The sequence below is a fragment of the Ricinus communis genome, chromosome 5, assembly GCF_019578655.1.
Source record: "Ricinus communis isolate WT05 ecotype wild-type chromosome 5, ASM1957865v1, whole genome shotgun sequence".
Classification (NCBI taxonomy): domain Eukaryota; kingdom Viridiplantae; phylum Streptophyta; class Magnoliopsida; order Malpighiales; family Euphorbiaceae; genus Ricinus; species Ricinus communis.
Window position 1 is genome coordinate 17,755,156 of NC_063260.1, and position 23,022 is coordinate 17,778,177.

Here is a 23,022-nt window from a genome sequence, read left to right on the forward strand (position 1 = left end):
ATTTTCCCGGAAGTTGATGAAGAAAAATAAAAAAATGGTCAATTAAATGAATTATTCTTTTGATACAAAAGCTGATATTGAATTTAAACTAAAAACTTCTAAAAGAATTTAAAGTGAAAAGATCCATCAGGTTTAGTTAATTAAATTTTTTTACTTTTATTATTTTTCTGTTTTACAGTGGCTTCAGTTTTTTAGTTTTTGTTTTTCAATTGCCTAACTTTTCAATATTAAAAGACGAGCACTTTAAAAAAAAATGTACACATGAATGATAAAAAAGATGAAAATAAAAAAATAATTTCAAATTTTTATTAATCGTTCATAAAATTAGTGTAAAAAAAGGATATATGCAGTAAAAATAAAAATTAAAAAGAGCGGGCGGGATGAACGGGAAAGCAGATTCAGGGGTAGATTATTGTCCCGCCCTATTCAACTGCCACTCCCTTTCTTACTAAGAAAAAGATGACACTATCCCTGCCTGCCACTTCCAATCATTTTTATTTAATACTTACAAACAGACCAAATGATTGATTCTCCCACAATTTCCATCATTTCAATTTCAATCAAAACAAAGATAATGTTTCCATAAACTGACTGAATTCAAGTCGAAGAAGCAGAAGAAATAAAGAAAAAAATGTGGAGAAGAAGCTTTAGCAGCAGCAGCAGCACGCTGAAGTCGAGAAAATGGGACGCATTAGTGATCGGAGGTGGCCATAACGGTTTAATAGCAGCCACCTATTTAGCCCGTTCCGGTCTCGCCGTAGCTGTTCTAGAACGTCGCCACATCATCGGTGGAGCAGCTGTAACTGAACAGGGAATTCCAGGCTTCAAGTTTTCTCGCTGCAGTTACCTTTCTGCCCTTCTCCGTCCCTCTATCATCAAGTACGTTGCGCCCCCCGGTAAATTGTCAGTTTCCCCTTTTCTTTCACTTCCTCATTTCCTTGTTCTTTACTTTTTGGGATATGAAAAACAGGGACTTGGATTTGAAAAGACATGGACTGAAGTTCTTGAAGCCAAGAGCTTTCGCGTTTACGCCGTGTTTGGATGGCCGTTATCTCCTCTTAGGTCCTGATGAGAAACTGAATCACTCTGAGATTTCTAAATTCTCTGAGCATGATGCTCATGCTTTTCCAAGGTACTGCTTTTTTTTTTTTTTTTTTCTGAAAGCTGCTACATTGTCAACAAGCTTACAAGGTGAAATTGATTGTGTTGATGTGTAGATACGGAATGCACCTGTCCAAGTATTCTAAATTCATGGATCTAATTATGGAATCACATACTCCTGAGACTTTGCGTGGTGACAATCCATCTTTTATGGATCGCCTAAGAGATAAGAAGCACAAATCAATTTTTTGGGCACGGTGTCTATATCATGCTCTCTCTCTAGGCCAGAAAGATATGGTGTAAGCTTAAGAAATTCTTTCTTAAATTAGGACAAGTGCTGATTTTCTTTTTTCTATAATGTAGCTTCGTACCTATCATTTAATATAAATTATAAACAAAATAAAATATGCAGACCAGTTTACTTGACATCCTCTAGGTATGTTGCAGGGACTTTGCGAACCTTTTACTGTCTTCAATGTCGAAGGTTCTAAATAACTGGTTTGAGGTTTGCCATTTCTTCCATTACTCTTATGTGCACATTGCATACTTATGTGTGTTTGAGCACATGGACTTGTATAAATTTTTCAAAAGATTGATATCACTAAAATCGCTGGACTCCATAGGAGTTGGTGAAAAGTACATATACTGCTCAAATAGCAATCTCTATATATATGTGCATTAGATTTGATGAGAAAGTTTACAAAGTTATGCTTCCTTTTAAGTTTTTTTACTTGATGACTATTTGATAGTTCTTTGATATGTTCAGTCAGATATATTGAAGGCCACAATTGCAGGAGATTCGATAATTGGAAGTATGGTAAGACTTCTTTATTACTACATTGCAATGTCAGTCATCTAACGCAAGCATGATTCCTGCTCTATCTCTCATTCTAGTCAGGTTCGTTTGAAATTTTGTAATAATAACAAATTTGAATCCCATTTTTAGTTTTCAGGAAGAACTGTGTACTAGGTTTGAATATAAGGATGTCCCTTAAAGCTTGTAAATTAATTGATTAGTATTTCTTGCCCTTTTTGAATTTAGTTCTAAGCTTGCTGTATTTATTAGAACTCTTATTCCTCTCATAGGCAAGCATTCATATGCCTGGTAGTGGATATTTTCTGCTGCATCATCTAATTGGTGAAGTCGACGGTGATCGTAACATTTTTGCGTAAGTACAGTCACTGTTGTTTCAGAATTGTTCATTACAAGTGGCAAGCTGCAGAGTATGGGTCTCTGCATATGGGTGGATGAATATGCATGTTTGAGAAAGAAAGAGAAATGTCAATCTCCAATATATTTGTGGAATGCGCACTGTGGTATTGGGATTAGAAATTAAAATTGGTCTAGAACTCTACATTAACCAAATGAGAGATGAGCAAGGCTAAATCTGCACTTTGTCCCTGATACCTATCACGAGACTTGTTTTTCTCTGGTTTAACCATCTTTCAGCTTGTTTTTAACATCAGCAAAATCTGATTGTGAGTTCTGCTTTATCTTCCACGACATGACAATTTGAAATGCATATGTAATTGTCCTTTATCAATAAGCAGGATTTCCTGCTAGTATTTATCATGATAATGGGAAAAGCATACAACTTCAAATGTCCAATCTTATGGCTTCCGGTTGCTACACATCTTTCAATTTTTTTTGATATAATTGTATTTCTAATTTTCTACATATTCCTATAATTACTAGTATTATTTGAATACTGCTAATGATTTTCATGAATGAATCCAGCAAATGGATAATTTTGTGATTGGGCCAACTTTTCCATAGTCCTGACTGATGAAAACAACATAATTTTCTATTTGGTTGATGTTGAGTTTTAGTTTCAGCTAGCATATTCCGTTGCCTTTTCATTAATCTCTGTTGAAAATGCTTTATCATGGATGACTTGTATATATTTTAGGCACGTTGAAGGCGGAATGGGTTCAATAAGTGTGGCCATAAGTAAAGCTGCTAATGAAGCTGGAGTTCATATTGCAACAAAAACTGAGGTATTCTTACATAGTCACTCTTCTTTTATTTTATCTTGGTAGAAAATACTATTTTGTTTGATTGTTAACAAATCTTATTTTTAATTCAATGTTTATATGGTCATTCAGAGTAGTGGTATTGCCATATCTTCATATTCAAATGATTTGAAGAAATAACATAATTTCTCAACTGAAATTAATTCATCCAGTATGAATATATATGTCTGAGGCTTTTCTATCTACTAGGTTATTTGTTTCTTCATTCTTGCAGTTATTAAATGCAACTGTTTGTTTCCTTATCATCCATATGTTTCTCAATATCTTAATAGTTTTTCTTTTCTTCTTCATAGGTTTCAGAGTTGATGATTGAAGACTCTGGCATAGCAAAGGGGGTTAGTTGACTTCTTTGATTGCTGCAACTGAGCAAAATTTTCTAGTGTCATAGAAGTTTGAAATGTATCCACCTTTTTTTTTGTGATCTAGGTCTTTCTAGCTGATGGAACACAAGTGAATTCCTCTGTCATTTTGTCCAATGTGACCCCTTATAAAACCTTCACAGTAAGACGTTTAATATTTTGCAAGTCAGGACTGCAAGAGGCATCGAAATGTTATGAGATTATGATAGACATGTTAATGTTAATATACACATGCATAAACTGCAAATTTTTCTTAACAAGAAGACTTTCCTTCAAGGTCATATTGTTTTGGCACAGGAATTGGTACCTCAAAGTGTTCTTCCTGATGACTTTGTCCGTGCTATCGAGTACTCTGACTACAGCTCTGTAAGACCATTTAATTGACACATAAAGTTTCTGCGGGATTAAAAGTAACATATTTTAATTTGTTAACTTTTTTGGTGAATCTTGTGCATAATTCTCTTAATAAAATGGCATTACTGCACCACGCTTCGCAATTATGTTTAGCTAATTGCATTTAAGTAGTAATAGCAACAGGATATGAAACTATTCCTTGATTCTACTTACCTAGGATGTAATGCTGACAAAATGATCAGCTATAATATCTGACCCTGGCCTTCCATTTTATTTAGGGATATGGGTCCCATTATGCTTGGGAACATGTTGCTGTTAGGACTAGAGTTGCTAGTTGATAAATGCTGATATTTGTTACTAAAACCAAGCTGGATGTAGTTAATGTGCTTGATAAAAATTTAGGTGCACTTGAAGGGTTGAGTTGTCAGATAAATAGCCCCTCCCTGGCTCCATGTACTGCGCTTGGTATAGATGCTAGTTTATTTTTCCTATTGCGAGTTTAATTCTGATAATTTTGGACAGCAGAGATGTTTCGATTAGTTCTCCTTTGGGATTTTATGCAAGGCATACTTACTTTTGTTTGGTCATCCATAATTGTAACAGGGATCAACAAAAATTAATGTAGCTGTTGATACATTACCTCAGTTTTCATGCTTCAAACTGCATCATCAAGAGGTGGGTCCACACCATACAGCTCAAATTCAAATAGGAGCTGAAAGGTATTGTAGCTTGTAGTTGACTACACTTATTTTTGAAATTTTCTTCAGTTCTTTTTGGCCTAAGTACTTGGCTGTGGGGGACTGCATAACTTCTTCTTTCACCGTGATGTATCTGAAACTCCCTCAGTGTAATTGAGGTTATAAGGTATTCTGTTTGCAATTAGTGCAGAAGTAAAAGGTAAATATCTCATTAGGTTGAGAGCTTGCTAAAAGGCATTTGAGCTAAGACTCTTCTGATGTGAAAGATTTAGGTGCTAAAATTAGGATAAAGCCAGAACTGGTAGTTTTTGTTTAACTTAGTGGACCAGGAACTTCACCATGCTTACATTTAGTTCTGTCTTTAGTGCCAAATTGTTGTTCAGTAACAAGTTACTATAAAACTTTAGAAGTTGGCTTGCTTGCAGATATTTTATACTTGATTTTGGAATTATTTTTTAATCTTTAAAATTAAGTGGTCTGCTTTAGCGTGTTAAATCTCACACTTTCGCTTCTTCTCCTTTATGGAATGCCCAGTATGGAGGAGATTGGTTCAGCTTGTCAAGATGCTTGGAATGGCATCCCATCTCGAAGACCTACTATTAAAATGACAATTCCATCTTCATTGGACAATACCATTTCCCCCCCTGGTACAGTAAACTTTCGAATCTTTTGAGGTTATCCGTTCTCTTCAGGGTCCCTGTTGTATTATTTCATGGTGGAAATTTTACTGTAAATTGGTTATTCTAGGTATTAGGTTTTCTTGTTTTTTTTTTTTTTCTTTTATCTTACTAAGAACATGCTACTGGTTCCCTATAAAGAGATCATTTTAGATGAAATGGAGATCTCAGTTAATCCATAATGTATATATTCTATAATATATATAAAAGCACAAAGAAGTGGGGGTGTGGAATTTATCCTAATTCTATAATAATTTCATATACATTCCTAATCCTATAAAAAGTTGATGAATTACTATATATCACACTATATACACGTATGATAAAGTTCAAATAATTCAATACAAATTTTTATAAAAATTGAAGACAAAAAGTCATAGAAAAAGTTACGATACTTTCGATTTTATTTTATTGACAATATTAATTCATATGTTCTTAGTGTTATAATAATTTATCAGTATGACTATTTAATATTGTATTATATACTAATTTATTAAAAAATTTACATAATAATTTATATAATAATAATTTACGCGCATGACGAGTAATACTAATTGTTTATAAGAATGCAAAGAACCTATATGAATGAACTCATGTTTATATATGAAATGAGGAGGCTGAGAATTTGGATAGTGTTTTCCGAATTCTGTTTTAACAATGGAGATTAAGCTAATTTTGAGTTTGTTAGGGATTTATGAATAATGATCTGTAGGTGGAAGGCTACTGAAATATGTCACATTCTGCCAAATTCTTAGCACTTCTTTAGAGTAGCTTGTTATGTATAAGACCATCTTAAATTTATGTGATTACTTCCATGGCAAATTTAGTTCTTCCAAATACTTAAGATATCTATCTAATAAAGGCCTGTGTCTCTAGATTATTTTGATTATTTTCACTTAAATAGCAGAATCTGTATACATCTGATGTTGTCTGCTTCAACTAGGAGGCTATACTGACTATATCATTTGACTTTTAAAATGCAATGATTTAACTTTTTGATATCCTCCTAGGCAAGCATGTTATCAACTTGTTTACACAGTACACACCTTACAATCCCTCTGATGGTAGTTGGGAAGATCCTACATACAGAGTAAGTTGCTATAATACCCAATCTGACTGGCAGTAAGTGATCTAATTTTCTGTACAAGATGATGCTCGGGTGGTTAGTATAGATGGAATATCCAAGTTGTTCTCATTGAAAAGATTAGCTTTCTGTCAGGATGCATATGCAAAAAGATGCTTTTCCTTGATTGACGAGTATGCGCCGGGGTTTAGCTCATCTGTCATTGGTTTTGACATGTTAACACCGCCAGATCTTGAAAGGGAATTTGGTCTCACAGGTATGTTACCCTCCCATAATTATCATGTCTATTAAGGGTTGCGACAGGAATAGCTACATCTCTGATACAAAACATACCAGTACATTGTTTGGCTGTCATAAGCCAGAAAGGAACTTGTGATAGTTTCTGTTAATTAGAATAAATTCATCCGAGAAAATGATTTCATTTTAGGTACTGGTGACTGACGAATTTTGCTAGGTGTCAATAGCATTAAGGCATTGTTCGGAATGAATCATGTGCGAGAGTTCAATTCAATTGAATTCCTGCAAAATCATGTCAATTTTGATATGATTTCATTGCTTATTAAGAGGCTCTTTTTCAAGTTGGAATGATTGAATCCTACCACTATAGACTTTCCAAACATGAGAATTGACTACATAGAATTCAATTGAATTGAGTTTCAGCATTCCCCGAAAAGGGGAATTAGAAAACTTTCAGCCAACAGATAAATAATCTGAGAGTGTGTTTACCCAAAACATAGCATTCCTGTTTAATGCTGTATTTACTAAATCTGAACATATATAAATACAGGAGGCAATATTTTTCATGGTGCCATGAGTTTGGATTCGCTTTTCTTGATGCGGCCAGCAAAAGGATGGTAAGTGTTGAACAACTTATGATGCAGAAAAAGGAAAAGTTGTTTACATTGAATTTGGTTAAAATCCATAAAATTTGTAGAATTTATTTACAGAATTTTACAGATTCAAATTTATATGGAATTAGTTATAGTTAAACTAAATTCTATCAAAATAGGTAGAATTTGTAAATGAATTTCATATTACTTTATCAATATATTTCATAACACTAAAATATTTCCTTTTAACTTTATTATTTTCATTTTATTTTTTTCTTATATATTTTCTTAAATAAAATAAATTTTTTAATAAATTTTAACTAAATATATAATTGATTGAAGTGTGGTTATAACATAAAGAATGTCAACGTGGCTGAACTGAATTACAGGTCAGGTTACAGGACACCAGTAAAGGGACTGTATATGTGTGGGAGTGGAACGCATCCAGGAGGTGGAGTGATGGGTGCACCCGGTCGCAATGCTGCTCAAGTTGTTCTCCGTGACTTTAAGAAAAGTTCTGGCTAGCAACTCCTTTTTTGTTTTTTATTGTTGGCAGCAACGCTTTATAAGATTGACACTTCGTGCCTTTCTCTTCTTTTTTTTTTTTTTTTTCTTTCTTTTGCATTTGAGACTTCAATGTCTTTTTCAACAAAAATAAGATTCAAATATTGCACGTCAGGTCAAGGAGTCTCTTTTGACCTTTTAGGATATTTTTTTTAGTTCAACTTAGCTCTTTTTTTTTTATGAGAGTGAATTGCTCTCTTTATATTAAGAGACTAAATTCAATTAAAACAATAAAAATCAAGTTTTAAAATTAAATTTAATAAATAAATAATTAGCTATTAATAATAATATTAAGAATTATGAAATTTTAATAAATATTAACTCTTTTTTAATTTTATTTTTATTTTTAAACTAGAGTAGCCCTCACTATCTTATTTAGAGGTAAATTGAACTAAAATATTAATATTTTGATATAAATGACCCAAAAATAGCAAAAGGGTCTATTTAACCCTACCTGCAGAGTTTAGGGGTCTATTTGAACATTATTCCTTTCTAAAGGTTCAAAGCTGGAATTTGATTTTTGCCGTAACAGTTAAATGATATGATTAGATTACTCGGTAAATTATATCATTGATTCAGATTCACATAGCATTGTGAACTTGGGTCGTCGGACATGTGCATAATTTTTTTTTTAAAGTTTTATTTGATTATCTTTTTAATTGTATCTAATATTTTTTTTTTAATATAGCCTTTTAGATAATCAAATTTTCATCAATTTAATTATTTATAAAATCCAGATTTGATATTTGGTGAATTAATAGTTTTATTAAATATTAAATTTTAAAAATAATCTTATCTTTTATTAAATATTAATTATTTTCTTATTTAAAATTTTATTAATAATTACTCCTTCCATTCCATACTAATTGACGTTTTTTAGTATTTAATTTAGATTAAGAAAATATTTAATAGGCTTAATTATAGGAACAAATAGGTAATTGAGACTAAATTATTATTTCATAAATATTAATATATGTGTCATATTAAATGAACTTCAAGTGTACATTTGATGAACTTATAGTTTGTATATAATGAACCTATTATTCTTTTACCTATGAATACTGTTCTATTTTATGGACAGATGGTATATTTATTACTTTTAAAGTATATATTCATTTATAATTAGTGTTAGGTTTATTAAACATAAACTTTAGATTCATCACTTATAAAATATACATTCATTGTTATTAATGACAAATTTATTAAATGTAAATTTTAAGGTCATTACTTATACATTATACATTCATCTCCTATTAGTGTAAGGTTCATTAAATATAAAGTGTATATTCATTAACTTTTACTTTTGAACTTGTTCTTAACTTATAAATTTATTATTTATTACTTATAAAATGTATATTCATTTATTATTAGTGTTAAATTCATTAAACATAAACTTTAGGTTTATTAATTATAAAACGTATATTCGTATGTTATTGGTGTCGGATCTATTAAATATAAATTTTAGGTTCATTACTTATAAACTGTATATTTATCTACTATTAGTGTAAGATCCATTAAATATAAAGTGTATATTTATTAATTTTTATTGGTGAACATGTTCTTAATATATGAATTTGCTTTTAATTTATAATTTTTTAGGCTATAATCTATAAATCTCAGGAATACGTTTGATAAATCTATAATTTACAACATATGAACTCACAAGTTATTTTATAAATTTAAATCATAATGCTGAAAAAAGTTAAAATTATTTTTATTCTTTTAGAAACATAATTTTTTTTTATGTTTTACTCTTAATTATGTTAATTAAAATTTTTATTATTTTAATATATAGTATTTTTCTTATAAAAATGTTAACATATTCATAAAAAAATAAATTTAGTATTGTAGTAAAGGAGAAATATAAAATACAATCAATTATAAAAATTAAAATAAAAAATATAATATTTTTTTTAATAATAATATAAAACTAAGGAATGAGACATGATAAAAAAAAATTATGTAATATATTGATTCATTCTTTCAGTAATGATTTTAAATTTGAGATGTTAATTTATTTATTTTGTCTATTAGTCATTTAATGATATAAAATATCGATTAATATTTAATCAAATAAACCATAACTTCATAATTTATCAAAATCACAAATTTAATTTTATAATTTAATAATACACGTGTATTTTAATTTTTGATACATAATTCTTCATGTTCCGGGTTCCATCATATAACAATCTGGATTACTTGGGCAAAAGGGCAAGTAGCTAAGCAATGGATGGATACCAAAGCCTACAATAACTGAAAAATAACATTTTAGTCCCTGTCATATAAACCCAACACTGTTACAGTCCTTCTTCTTCCCCAAATGCATCGACGACTAGAGACAAAGAGTCTGACCCTTACCTTGCATCCAAATCTTTGAGTACCACAAAGCCTTAAGCCACAGCAAAAGAAAAATCAGGATGAAAACGATGAAGCACAACCACCAGACAACAGCAGAACTGGTGGAGAAGACCCGACGCAGAATTGATATCCAAACCACCTCACAGGGGTTGTAAATGGTGGAAAAGGGCGACAGTAGTATTCAATCTAGGAGGGAACGACTAAAACCCCTACCATTCAGGAGCACCGATAGCTCACCCTTGCCTTTATCTGCATTCGTCCATAAACAAACTTCCGAAGAAAAACAATGGACAACAGCAGCGAACGGCACCGCACTAAACAGCAGAGCATCCTGCAAAAGGACTAGTATAAAACCAGAACAAAAATCCAATATAGGGCACTAAAACAACAGATAGATACTACTAAGAAAAGAAAAGGAAAAAAGAAAAAAAGAAGACCAAATACAAAAATTGGCCACAGGGAGGCTGGCAATGGAGGAGCCACCACTAGCCGTCCGAACCAAAATCCTAGTTTGGAGAGACAATAGAGAGAAAACTTTTTTAAAGAGAAAGAGCAACAATGACTTGCCCCGTATACAATTGAACCGAGAAACCTTATTTTGCATGTCTCATGGCTTGACAAATACTCTATTTCGCATAAAGTGAAATCTTATCAAGAGATCAATTTTAAGTCCGCCCTCTTCACAGATGAGAGCATTATATTTTTAAACTCTCGAATCTAATTATAGTGAATATTAGATAATTTTAAGTTACAAATGATGAGAGGGTAGTTGAACTTGACACTTATTTAAGTTGAGACATAGATTTATTGTTAGGCTAAGCTTATAGATGATACACTGCTACCTTTATTTTTTTTATTAATATTGATATTTTTTTTGACAGGATTAATATTTGATATTACTAGTTCAAATAAAAACAATTATAATTATTAATTAAAGTCTTTTTGGTTTTTAAATTTTTAAAAGTACATTTAGATTAGTCCCAGATTATGAAATTATAATATTAATAAGTGTTTAACGAATGAATTCTGTAAATGATATATTATATATTATATATTATTCTATCTCTAAAGAAAAGGAAATATATACATATTTACATCCAAGAAATCAGGAGCTAAATTAGGAAGTAATTCTATTTTAAGGAAATAACAATCAGTCTATACAGGAAACTAAATTAGCCTATACATGAAGCTAAATCAGCCTATACAAGAATCGGCCTATACAGGAAACTAAATCAGCCTCTATAGGAAAATATAATCAGCCTATAATCAAGGCCAATAATCAAGGAATTTATTCTATAATCAAGGAGCTAATTCCAACATTCCCCTTCAAGTTGGTGCGTGGATATCTATCATACCCAACTTGTTAACCATATCATAGAAAATCTTTCCAGATATTGCTTTAGTTAGTATATCAGCTAGCTACTGTTTTGAGCTAAGAAATGAGAACTGTACAATCTTTTCGTCGAGCTTTTCTTTGATGAAGTGACGATCAACTTCAACATGTTTGGTACGATCGTGTTGTATGGGATTTTTGGCAATCTTAAGGGCGGTCTTGTTATCGCAATAAAGTTTCATTGGACTTGCATTATCTATCCCCATAGATTATAGGACACTTTTAATCCACAGTAACTCATATAAACCATATGCCATTCCTCTAAATTTAGCTCTCGCACTTGATCGTGCCACAACTTTTTATTTTTTACTTCTCCAAGTAACCAGATTTCCTTCTACAAAAGTAAAGTAGCCTGAAGTAGATCTCTTGTTGATTGATCACCTGCATAATCAGCATCGGTGTACCCTGCAATTTACGAGCTGCCATTTTTTGAGAATAACAGCCCTTTGCCCGGAGTCCTATTTAGGTATCTCAAGATCAAGTATACTGTGTTCATGTGTTCTTCACTAGGTGTATGCATGAATTGACTCATAGCACTCATAGCATATGCTATGTTGGGCCTTGTGTGAGTCAAATAGATTAATCTTCCAACTAGTCGTTGATAACGTCCCACATCTGTTGAAACTGAGAACAAACTAAGTTTATGATTTACCTCTATCGGCGTTTCAACTGGCTTGCATTCAAGCATTCCGGTTTCAATCAACAAATCAAGAATGTACTTTCTTTGTGAAAGGAAAACTCCTTTTTCTGATCTTGCTATCTCAATTCCTAAGAAATATTTAAGATATCCAATATCCTTCATTTTAAATTCACTAGCCAAATATTCCTGCAACAACTTCATTTCACAAGGATCATCTCCAGTCAAGATCATATCATCAACATACACTATTAAAGCCGTTACCTTTTCTTTTTTATGTTTGATAAACAACGTGCGGTCAGCATTACGTTATTTATAACCGAATGTCTTCATTGCTGAAGTGTACCTCCCAAACCAAGCTCGAGATGATTGTTTAACGCCGTACAATGCCTTTTTCAGCTTACAAACTTCACCTTTATATGAAGTATTATGTTTTACTCCCGGTGGTAGCTCCACGTAGACTTCCTCTTCTAAATCTCCATTAAGAAAAGCATTTTTAATATCGAATTGATGCAAAGGCCAATCTCGATTTACTGCTACAGAAATTAGAATACGAATTATGTTGAGTTTGGCCACTGGTGCGAAAGTCTCTTGATAATCTACTTCGTACTTCTGTGTAAAACCCTTCGCGACTAACCTTCCCTTATATCTATTAATGCTTCCATTTGATTTGAGTTTGATGGTGTAAATCCATCTGCAACTAACCGTCTTTTTTCCTTTGGGTAATGGAACGAGATCCCACGTACAATTTTTTTGTAAAGCCTCAATTTCTTCATTCATTGCTTTTGTCCACTTTGGATCTGTTAAGGCATCCTGCACACTACTAGGAATAGATACTTGGGATAATTGACTAGCAACAAGTGCATATGAACTAGACAATCTATATGTCGAAAGGTAATCACCAATTGGATATCTAACATTGGTTCTAAGATCAGGTTCATATTGTTTCTTTGCTATACCTATATTTGATCTTTGTGGATATCTATAAGGGAGATTTTCAGTAGAGATGTTTATTTCATTAAACTCTTCAAATATAGGACTTGGGTTTACCTGGGTGGAAGTATTAATATCCAAGACATTCTGAGATAATTCTTCGGCTGATGGTGTTAACATGAATGACTCTTGAGATGGTGGTGATTCTGTAGAAGATATTGGCAATTGTGAGTCTCCAGAAGAAACTAATAACTCTTCATCCCTCTTTCTTTAGGAACTTGTTTATTATGCCGAAAACTTCACTCATTTCTTCCATAACTGGAAAATCTGTCAGATTTTCTTGTGATAGAGTTTCTTATTAAGAATCTCCCCCTGAGACTGAGTATCGACCTTTTCAGAATAGTATGGTTCTGATTCGCGAAAGGACACATACAAGGTCATATATATTCTTTTTGTGAGTGGATCATAGCAATGATAACCTTTTTGAAAGTCTGAGTAACCAAAAAATACACATCGTTTTGCGCAGGGATCAAGTTTGTTTCGTAGTACCTTCAGAATGTGGATATATACTGTATTACCAAATATCCTAGGTTCAAGATTTGGGACATGCTGCAGAGAGAAGAAAGTTTGCATCTTTTGTTGAGGAGTTTGAAAATCAATTACTTGAGAAGGAACTCGATTAATTAGATACACAGCAGATTTCACGGCTTCCCCCAAATAAAAAATAAGGCATCTTCATGTGAAAGAGAGAGGCACGAACAATTTCCATAATCTACCTTTTTTTTTCTCTGCCAAGCCATTTTGTTGCGGGGTATAGGTATTCGAAGTATGATGACGAATCCCTCATTTGTTTAAGAACTTCCCATAAGCAGTATCCAAGAACTGTAATGCATTGTCTGTTTACCGAACATGAATTTGCCTTTGATATTGAGTGTTCACCGTATTATGGAATTCCTGAAAAGCTGTAGATACATCAATTTTCTTATGAAGTAGGGATGCCCATGTCATCCTAGTGCACTCATCAATGAATGTAATAAAATAATATGCTTTAGAATAAAAAGGAACCTTTGCAGGACCCCATACATCAGAGTGTATAATCATAAAAGGTTTAGAATATTTATTCAAACTCGGAAAATAAGAAATACGATAGCTTTTGGCCAGTTCACAAACATCACAAACAAAATCTAAAACATTCAAATTCAAAAAAATATACGGTTGCAAATTCTTTAGATATCCAAATGAAACATGTCCCAATCTCTGATGCCATAACCAAATAGTTGCTTAAGCTTTATCTCTACTATTTGTTTAACATGCATGATTAATTTTTTATTTTCCTATTTCGGTCATATCCAAGTAATAAAGTCTGTTCCTTTAACAACATAACCAAGAATCCTCTGGATCAGAATGTCCTGAAAAACGCAAAAAGAAGGCCAGAAAGTTACAATACAAGCAAGAGAAGAGGTTATTTGGCTACTGACAAAAGATTATATTCAAGAGATAGGACAGTTACGACAATGTCTAGAGTAAGGGTAGTAGATAAGATGGCAGATCCTTTGCTAATGATTGGAGAAGTACCATTATTAGCTGTAGATACAACTGATTGAGGCGATGGACTAATGCATTTTAATTCTTCTGAATCCCTAGTCATATGATCATATGCACCTATATCAATAATCCAAGTAATATTCTTAGAAGCTGTGGAAAAAGTATTTGCCTTACCAACAATACTTGAGTAAGCGACATTTGCTATAGGTTGTGATTTATTCTCCAGATTGTGTTTGACTTCTTATGTGTCTGTCATCATAAATTTGCTGCAATATTCTTTCTTGGTTTCTTTGAGAAGTCCCACCATTCAGGATAGTTAACAATCTCATATCATTTTTGTTTTGAATGTCCTGTTTCACCACAATGACTACAAACAAAAAAATTAGACTTCGCATTCCGTTTATTACTAAGCCAAGTGATACTGCTGGTTGAGTTCTCTTGGAAACCATTATTGAACTTTCAGATATGATTCTAGATCCTCCCATTGCAAGTTTTTGTTGGCAATCTTTTTTGGCATACGTATAAGTACTTTCCAGATCGAGTTTGGGATCCTTTCATAGAATTTCTCCACGAACTTGATCAAAATCAGGATCAAGCCCACTCAAAAAGATATGGCCCCGAAGCTTAGACATTATAGAATGCATTTGGACCAGCCCTTCAACTGCTCCTTCTTGAGAGATCATTCAATGATCTATTTCCTAGAAAATAGCAACAAGTTCATTATAGTATGTGAACAGTGGTCTACCATTTTGTGCCACAGAAGTCTCATCTGATCTGTCATAGAAGGTCTTGGCTATTGCTTCCCATATTTCTTTAGCAGTTGAGAGACAAATGAACCGCTGCATCAATAATGGACTTATTGATTCAATAAGCCACCTTTTCACTTTATGATTTTCGGTGATCCATGTTACATAACTAGGATCTTCAAGTGGTGGTTTCTTCGTTTCTCCATTGAGATATCCAACCTTATTTCGGGACCCAATACGCATCTCCATGAGTTGAGACCATAGTGGATAGTTCATTTCATCAAGTATAATATTGATAGGGAATGCATAATTATCTTGGTGGATGATTATCGGTGGTGTTTAGTTTGTTTGTGTAGCTGGAATAATGGGATTGGTAGTAATCTCAGCCATTTGGATTACTGAGTTTTTTTTTTCAGGTAAGAAAGAAAAAAAATAGTAGTGGTTTCAAAATACAACATTCAGGAGCAAACACTGCTCTAATACTATATTGAACGAATGAATTCTATAAATGATATATTATATATTATTCTATCTCTAAAGAAGGAGAAAATATATACATATTTACATCCAAGAAATCAGGAGCTAAATTAGGAACCAATTCTATTCTAAGGAAATAACAATCGGCCTATACAGGAAACTAAAATCAGCCTATATAGGAATCAACCTATATAGGAATCAGCCTATACAGGAAACTAAATCAGCCTATACATGAAACTAAATCAGCCTATACAGAAAACTTAATCTTCCTATAATCAAGGCCAATAATCAAGGAATTTATTCTATAATCAAGGAGCTAATTTCGATAATAAGCAGTTGTGGGATAACCGTTGTTTACCAGCTTCGATGGTAGTAGATACTTATATGGCTTTGCTTCATGCATGAGAAGAGGTACGTATGTCCAAGTTATCTTCAAGAAGTTTAGGTTCAGCAGGAGAGGGTAACCAGTATTGGCAAAAACCAGCAAGGGGTTGGTTTCTAGAACAGGATTGGGTTGGAGATTAGGGATGAGGAAGGGAAGTTTGTGAAAGGAAAATCATTTTGTATGAATGGTCTAATAGCTGTAAAGGAGGCTGAAGCAATGGGATTAAATGAGGCTCTTTCTTGGTGTCTAAAACAGGGATTGCAACAAGTTATTTTCGAGTCGGACGCTAAAGTTGTAGTGGGAGCATTTTTTTCATTCTAGGCCAGAAGACTTATCAGGGTTTGGTAGTATCATAGGAGATTGTATTTATCTTAGTAATCAAGGCATTTTCTGTCCAATATGTTAGACGATAAGTAAATGGTTGTGCTCATTGTTTAGCAAGAGCTTCACATGTTATTGCTTGTCCCGCTATTTTCTCAACCTCCTCGGATATTGGAGTAGTGTTTGTTGACTGATTTGATTAGTGCATAATAAAATTACAATAAACAATATGGTGTCAAAAAATTTAACTTACAATTTTAGTAAATAACCGAAAATAACACTTGGACTAAGGGTTAAGTTAGTAATTTTTCTTATATTTCTCCCCTCTCTCGTCGCTAAACAAATAGTTAGTTGATTGAATCACAATTTTAAGTAAGTTAAAATTTAAATATTCCTAATTTACATAATATTTACATTACATAAATAATATGATCTGAAAAAAATTTAACCTAGCAAGATTAAGTGAATATCTAAAATTGTTGTCATTTTATTTCTATTTTTCCATACATAACCAAAAAATGCAAAAAAAATTTCAAGAGTCTCAGGACCCAGAAGTTTATGAAAAATACCGCCAAAGCCTAATACTATAGAAGAAATTAAGTATGCCAAATACAAAGTATGAAAAGGTGTCTATAACTTCCTCACTAGGGCTACCCCTAACCTAAAATAGCTAGATGGGAAAATATAAAAGAAGAGGTAAAAAAAATTAATTTAGAAAAATATATAACAAAATATGACAACCTACAAACTATGAAATTAGCATATACATGATATATATTAAACCTTTTAAGCCAATCTAAATTTAAGAATAAAACGAAACATGCATATTTCTTAACAATCTCAATTGTTATTCTAAAACAAATACATATTATTTTAAATCAACAAAGGATAAAAAAACTGATAAATACTTAAATATAAAAGAAATTTTTGTTAAATGATTGAACAAGTGAAAACCTTCAATTTAACTATTATTGGTAAAATATATAATTGACGATTTAAAGAAAAACAGAGAGATATAACAAAATAAGAGAAGAGCTAATATCTATATTAGCTTTTAGGATATTAAAAAAGAAAAGGTAACTTGTGTTACGAGTTACAGGTTACTAAAACCCCCTTATATTTTTATATAATTAACTACTAACCCTTGTATCCAAAGTTAATACAATTAAAGGATTCAATTAGAAAATAAATTATAATTTGATCTTTAAATTTTTTAAATTATCTAAAATTAATTTTTTATCAAATTTAAGTAAAATATTATTTTTAGCATAATTTAATTCTAATGTCTATCAAAATAATAATATAAATAAATATCTCTAACTATAAATATGTAAATTCTAATAATTCTAGTTAAATTATATACTAACTTGATAAATATTGCTCTAAATATAAGTGTTTTCAAAATATTTTAGTTTTTATAATTAAATTTTGCTAAAAATTAGAGTAAGTAAAAATGATAATTAATTAATCTTATAAATGGTAAAATTAACTTATTGTAAAACTAATTACTACTCCCATTAAAATTAACAGTTTCACTCTAATATGATAAAAGAATAAAATTTGGATAAATTTCATATTTGGTAAGAATTTAAGGATTAAGTTGTAATTTTATTTTTTAATTTAATCCTTTATCTATTTCGACTTTGGATATAGGGAGTCAGTAATTAATTTTATAAGAGCATAAGGAGCATTTAAATATAATAAAATCTACATATGAGACAATTGATATAGTAAAGTAAAAATTAGAAGTTAAATAGTAATTACCTTTTAATTTTTTTTTTAAATTTTAGAGTTTCACTAATCTTATATGTTTAATTGATAACATTTTAGTAATAGAATTGTTGATTCAGTCTCTCCTTTCTTTTATTAATTTAGAATTTATATTATGACATTATAAGTGCATTTAATATCGACTGCTCTATGACAGGCTTCCCTGTTTCCTGGGCTTTTTTGACGACAAATTTTAAATCTTAATGCAGGCAAGGTGAAATGAATTTCAAATGCATTTAATTGATAATTTCATTGTAGGCCAAAATTGAAATTAATATTAAAATAAAATACTAAAATTTAAAAAATTAAGAACTACCTCTTATATTTAATAACTAGTGCAGTGCAGAAATTTCTTGGCATAAAATAATATACAATCTTTCCCCTTACATTTTATATTTGATAAATAAATAATCTCTATTAATTAATAAATTTTCAAGAAACTAAATTTCAATTTTTATAGATAATTAAATTTAAGAGATTAATAATTTTAATATTTAATAATTTTTAGTTTATCAATATACTACTTCTAAAAGGTCGACTGTATGATGTAAAACAAAAAGCAAGGTAAACATTTATTTTACAAAGTAATATATATAAATTCTTTGAGTGAATAATGGTCAGCATTATTGTTTTGGAAAACAGATATGGCTTCTTTTCTAGTAATCTAACTTTCATAATTTCTTAATCTTTCATAATGTGTTAAAATAGTAATCATAGATTTTTGTTAAATTAAACTAATATTTTTGAAATAAATTATGATAAAAATTATTATAAAAAAGACATTAAAAAATAAAATAAAATATTAAATTGAAAAAACTGTAATTTTGTAAAAGGTATCAATTTATCGATATAACATTTATTTATATGAAAAAAATTCATTATCTCAAGATATTGTCTTAAATTTTTTTCAATTAAATAAAATTTTAAATAAATTTGGTGCTTTCTAGAGTGACTTTATTTCAAAAATAATAATTTTATCTTGTTTTAAATACCATTAATTCTTAATTAGCTTAAATCTTATCCTTTAAATTTTCTAAGTAAAAATGGCTGACAACCTGTTGAACCCCTACAATTTTATAATTAGAAGAATAATTAATCTTTTAAGAAAAATGATAGTATTTTTCATATTTTTCTTAAATTATGCTAATTTGTTTAAGTATTACTTGTTACGAAAAAATGAATAATATTACAAAAAATAATTATTTTTATAAAATTTAATAATTTAAGAAAAAATTAATAAATTTATGAAAGATACTTTTTTTTTGTAATCACGAAATATGTTGTTAAATTATGAAAAATGACTATCTTCTTCATATTTACAAATTATACTAATTTTTCATAAGTGTACTAGTTACGAAAAAATGATTATTTTTATAAAATTTAATGATTTATGAAAAAATTGACAAATTCACAAAAAGTTTTAAATTTTTTCATAATCGCGAAATATATTTTTAAATTATAAAAATGATAATTCTTTATTTTTTTCTCAAACTATACTAATTTTTTGCAAGTGTTACTAGTTATGAAAAAATGAATGATATTATGAAATAAATGATAACTTTTTACAAAATTTAATAATTTACAAAAAAATTGATAAATTTACAAAAAATATTAATTTTTTTGTAATCATGAAACATATTGCTAAATACAAAAAATGACAATTGTTTTTATATATTTTTCACAAATTACACTAATTGTTCGTAAGTGAAACTAATTGCAAAAAATGAATGATATTACAAAAAAAATTAAAATTTTTGTGAAATTTAATAATTTATGAAAGAATTGACAAATTTACAAAAAATATTAAAAATTTTGTAATCGTAAAATTAATTGCTGAATTATGAAAAATGATAATCATCTTCATATTTTTTACAAATTAAACTAATTTTTCATATTTTTTACAAATTAAACTAATTTTTCATATATTTTAAAAGTATATAAAATTTCAAAATTACATTATGTTACTTTAGCAAACTCTATTTTAATTGGTAACTTATAATTACAGATTATCAATTTTTTTTGAAAAATTATATAATATTATTTTATTGATAAACGAAAGTAAAATATGAAAATAAAATAACCATAAAATTTACCGTAAATTTTTATTTCAACAAAAACTTTTTTATAAGAAGTCCAACCAAATTTCGATCAAATACACATAATATTAAATCTATTATTTTATTATGGATCAGGCCCGGTCCAAACCCTGCCCACCATATGAGTACAGATCTCTCTTCTCCAGTTGCTTCATCTCCGGCTCAGGACCTGAAATCTGAAGCAAACACAGAGATCTCTCTCGATTAATTGCGAGAGCTTTTAGAAGAATTACTAGGCTTAAACACATCTCCATTTTATATTAGTAGAGATTTGTAACACTGTTATGGCTCTCAATCTCCGCCAAAAACAAACAGGTAAATTTCCTTTTGTTTATTTAGATCTCTCTTCTTTTGCTATTATGTTAAAATTTCTGTTTTAAAAGAACTCGGTTGCATTTATAATGTTACTTGAATTTGGTTTGATCGATAATTCTTCTTTCACAGAATGTATAATACGGATGCTAAACCTGAATCAACCAGTAAACGCTACAGGTACTGCTAATGAGGAGGTATACAAGATCTTGATTTATGATAAATTTTGTCAAAATATATTATCTCCATTGATTCATGTTAAAGATCTTCGAAAACACGGAGTTACTCTTTATTTCCTTATTGATAAAGATAGAAAGCCTGTTCATGATGTTCCTGCCGTTTATTTTGTGCAACCCAATCAAAAAAACATTCAACGAATTGTTTCTGATGCTTCGAAATCAGTTTATGATAGTTTTCACTTGAATTTTTCGAGCTCTATTCCGCGTCCTCTTCTTGAGGATCTTGCATCAGGGACGTTGAATTCGGAATCTATTGATAGGATATCCAAGGTTCACGATCAATATTTAGAGTTTGTTACTTTGGAGGATAATTTGTTTTCATTGGCTCAGAAGTCTAGTTATGTTCAGTTGAATGATCCATCTGCTGGGGATAGGGAAATTGAAGAGATCATTGAGAGTATTGTTAGTGGTTTGTTTTGTGTGTTGGCTACGCTTGGTGTTATTCCTGTTATCAGGTGCCCTCGTGGTGGACCAGCTGAGATGGTTGCATCAGCGTTGGATCAAAAGTTGAGGGATCATTTGTTGTCGAAGAATAATTTGTTTTCAGAAGGTGGGGGTTTTATGAGTTCTTTTCAGAGGCCGATTTTATGTATTTTTGATAGGAACTTTGAATTGGCCATCGGGATACAGCATGATTTTAGGTATCGTCCTCTTGTTCATGATGTTCTTGGTTTGAAGTTGAATAGGTTGAGTGTGCAAGGTGAAAAGGGTGGGAAGAAATCATTTGAGTTGGATAGTTCAGATCCATTCTGGTCTGCTAATGGGTCTCTTGAGTTTCCTGAAGTTGCTGTGGAAATTGAGACACAGTTGAATAAGTATAAGAAGGATGTTGATGAGGTGAATAGGAGGACTGGTGGAACTGATGGGGCAGAATTTGATGGAACGGACTTGATTGGCAATACGAGACATTTGATGAATGCAGTGAATTCCCTGCCTGAGTTGACAGAGAGAAAGCAGGTGATTGATAAGCACACAAACATTGCAACTGTGTTACTGGGTGAGATTAAGGAGAGAGCTCTTGATAACTATGCCAAAAAGGAGAATGACATGATGGTCAGAGGAGGGATTGACCGAAATGAACTTTTGGGAGTGCTTAGAGGAAAAGGGTCCAAGATGGATAAGCTGAGATTTGCAATCATTTACCTTATCTCAACTGATAGCATTAACCAATCAGAAGTTGAAGCGGTGGAAACCGCTCTTAGGGAGTCTGAAGTTGATACTTGTGCATTCCAGTATGTGAAGAAAATCAAGTCCCTAAATGTTTCTTTGGCATCAGCAAATTCTGCCAGCAGAAGTAATATTGTTGATTGGGCTGAAAAGCTTTATGGGCAGTCAATCAGTGCTGTGACTGCTGGTGTGAAAAATTTACTATCTAGTGACAGGCAGCTGGCATTAACAAGGACTGTTGAAGCTTTGGTTGAGGGAAAACCTAATCCTGAAATCGATTCCTATCTTGTTTTTGATCCCCGTGCTCCCAAGTCAGGGGCTGGTAGCAGCCATCTCAAAGGGCCATTTAAAGAAGCTATTGTGTTCATGATTGGTGGTGGTAATTATGTGGAATATGGCAGTTTGCAAGAGCTTGTACAGCGACAGCAATCTGTCAAGCATGTTATATATGGTACAACAGAAATTCTCACTGGAGTGGAGTTTGTTGAGCAGCTCACATTGTTGGGGCAGAAGATGGGACTGGGTAGTACAGCTGCTCCTGCTTCAACTCAGTAGTACAGATATTTTTGTATATGCTCTTTAAAGCAGGTTGTTCATTAGTTCATGCATCAAGGAGGAGGCCCAACCAGAATTGTGATACTATTTGATTTACATAGAATATAAATCGACACTGATTAGCTTGAAGTGATGAGCGAAAGTTGTATATGTGCTTACTTCTTAAGCTTAATGCCTATATGGAGGTTTGCAAACAAGACTCTTCTTTATAATCACAGAGATGTGTCCTTCATGTTCATCTTATTAAGGAGGTTTCGCCATCAGAAAGCTTTTTTCCTAATTCTTGTTGATGTTTAGCTTATTGTAGTTAGAACTTTTGTTCTACTATATCATGGGAAGCTGTCTGTATTTTCATTCACTTATTACTTCATGAGTTTTTCTTGA

The 23,022-nt window shown here is 31.1% G+C and overlaps 2 protein-coding genes across 3 annotated transcripts; both read left to right on the forward strand.

Moving 5' to 3' along the window:
- Window positions 1–377: 377 nt before the first annotated feature.
- LOC8272320 (pyridine nucleotide-disulfide oxidoreductase domain-containing protein 2) lies at window positions 378–7,842 on the forward strand. Of its 2 annotated transcripts, none has more exons than XR_007216144.1 (16): window positions 378–879; window positions 971–1,132; window positions 1,218–1,400; window positions 1,549–1,606; window positions 1,868–1,918; window positions 2,188–2,270; window positions 3,012–3,099; window positions 3,429–3,470; window positions 3,562–3,636; window positions 3,792–3,860; window positions 4,452–4,567; window positions 5,081–5,193; window positions 6,234–6,313; window positions 6,432–6,563; window positions 7,095–7,161; window positions 7,527–7,600. XR_007216144.1 is itself a non-coding variant. In XM_002521162.4 (16 exons), the coding sequence occupies exons 1-16, from the start codon at window positions 632–634 to the stop codon at window positions 7,660–7,662; spliced, it is 1,692 nt and encodes a 563-aa protein (XP_002521208.1). In that variant the 5' UTR covers window positions 384–631; the 3' UTR covers window positions 7,663–7,842. The 2 variants fall into 2 exon arrangements, 1 of the variants encoding a protein (XP_002521208.1); XM_002521162.4 differs by having other exon boundaries at window positions 384–879; window positions 6,443–6,563; window positions 7,527–7,842.
- A 12,617-nt stretch (window positions 7,843–20,459) lies between these two features.
- On the forward strand, window positions 20,460–23,022 carry LOC8272319 (SEC1 family transport protein SLY1). The gene is made up of 2 exons (XM_048374479.1): window positions 20,460–20,680; window positions 20,810–23,022. The coding sequence occupies exons 1-2, from the start codon at window positions 20,650–20,652 to the stop codon at window positions 22,636–22,638; spliced, it is 1,860 nt and encodes a 619-aa protein (XP_048230436.1). The 5' UTR covers window positions 20,460–20,649; the 3' UTR covers window positions 22,639–23,022.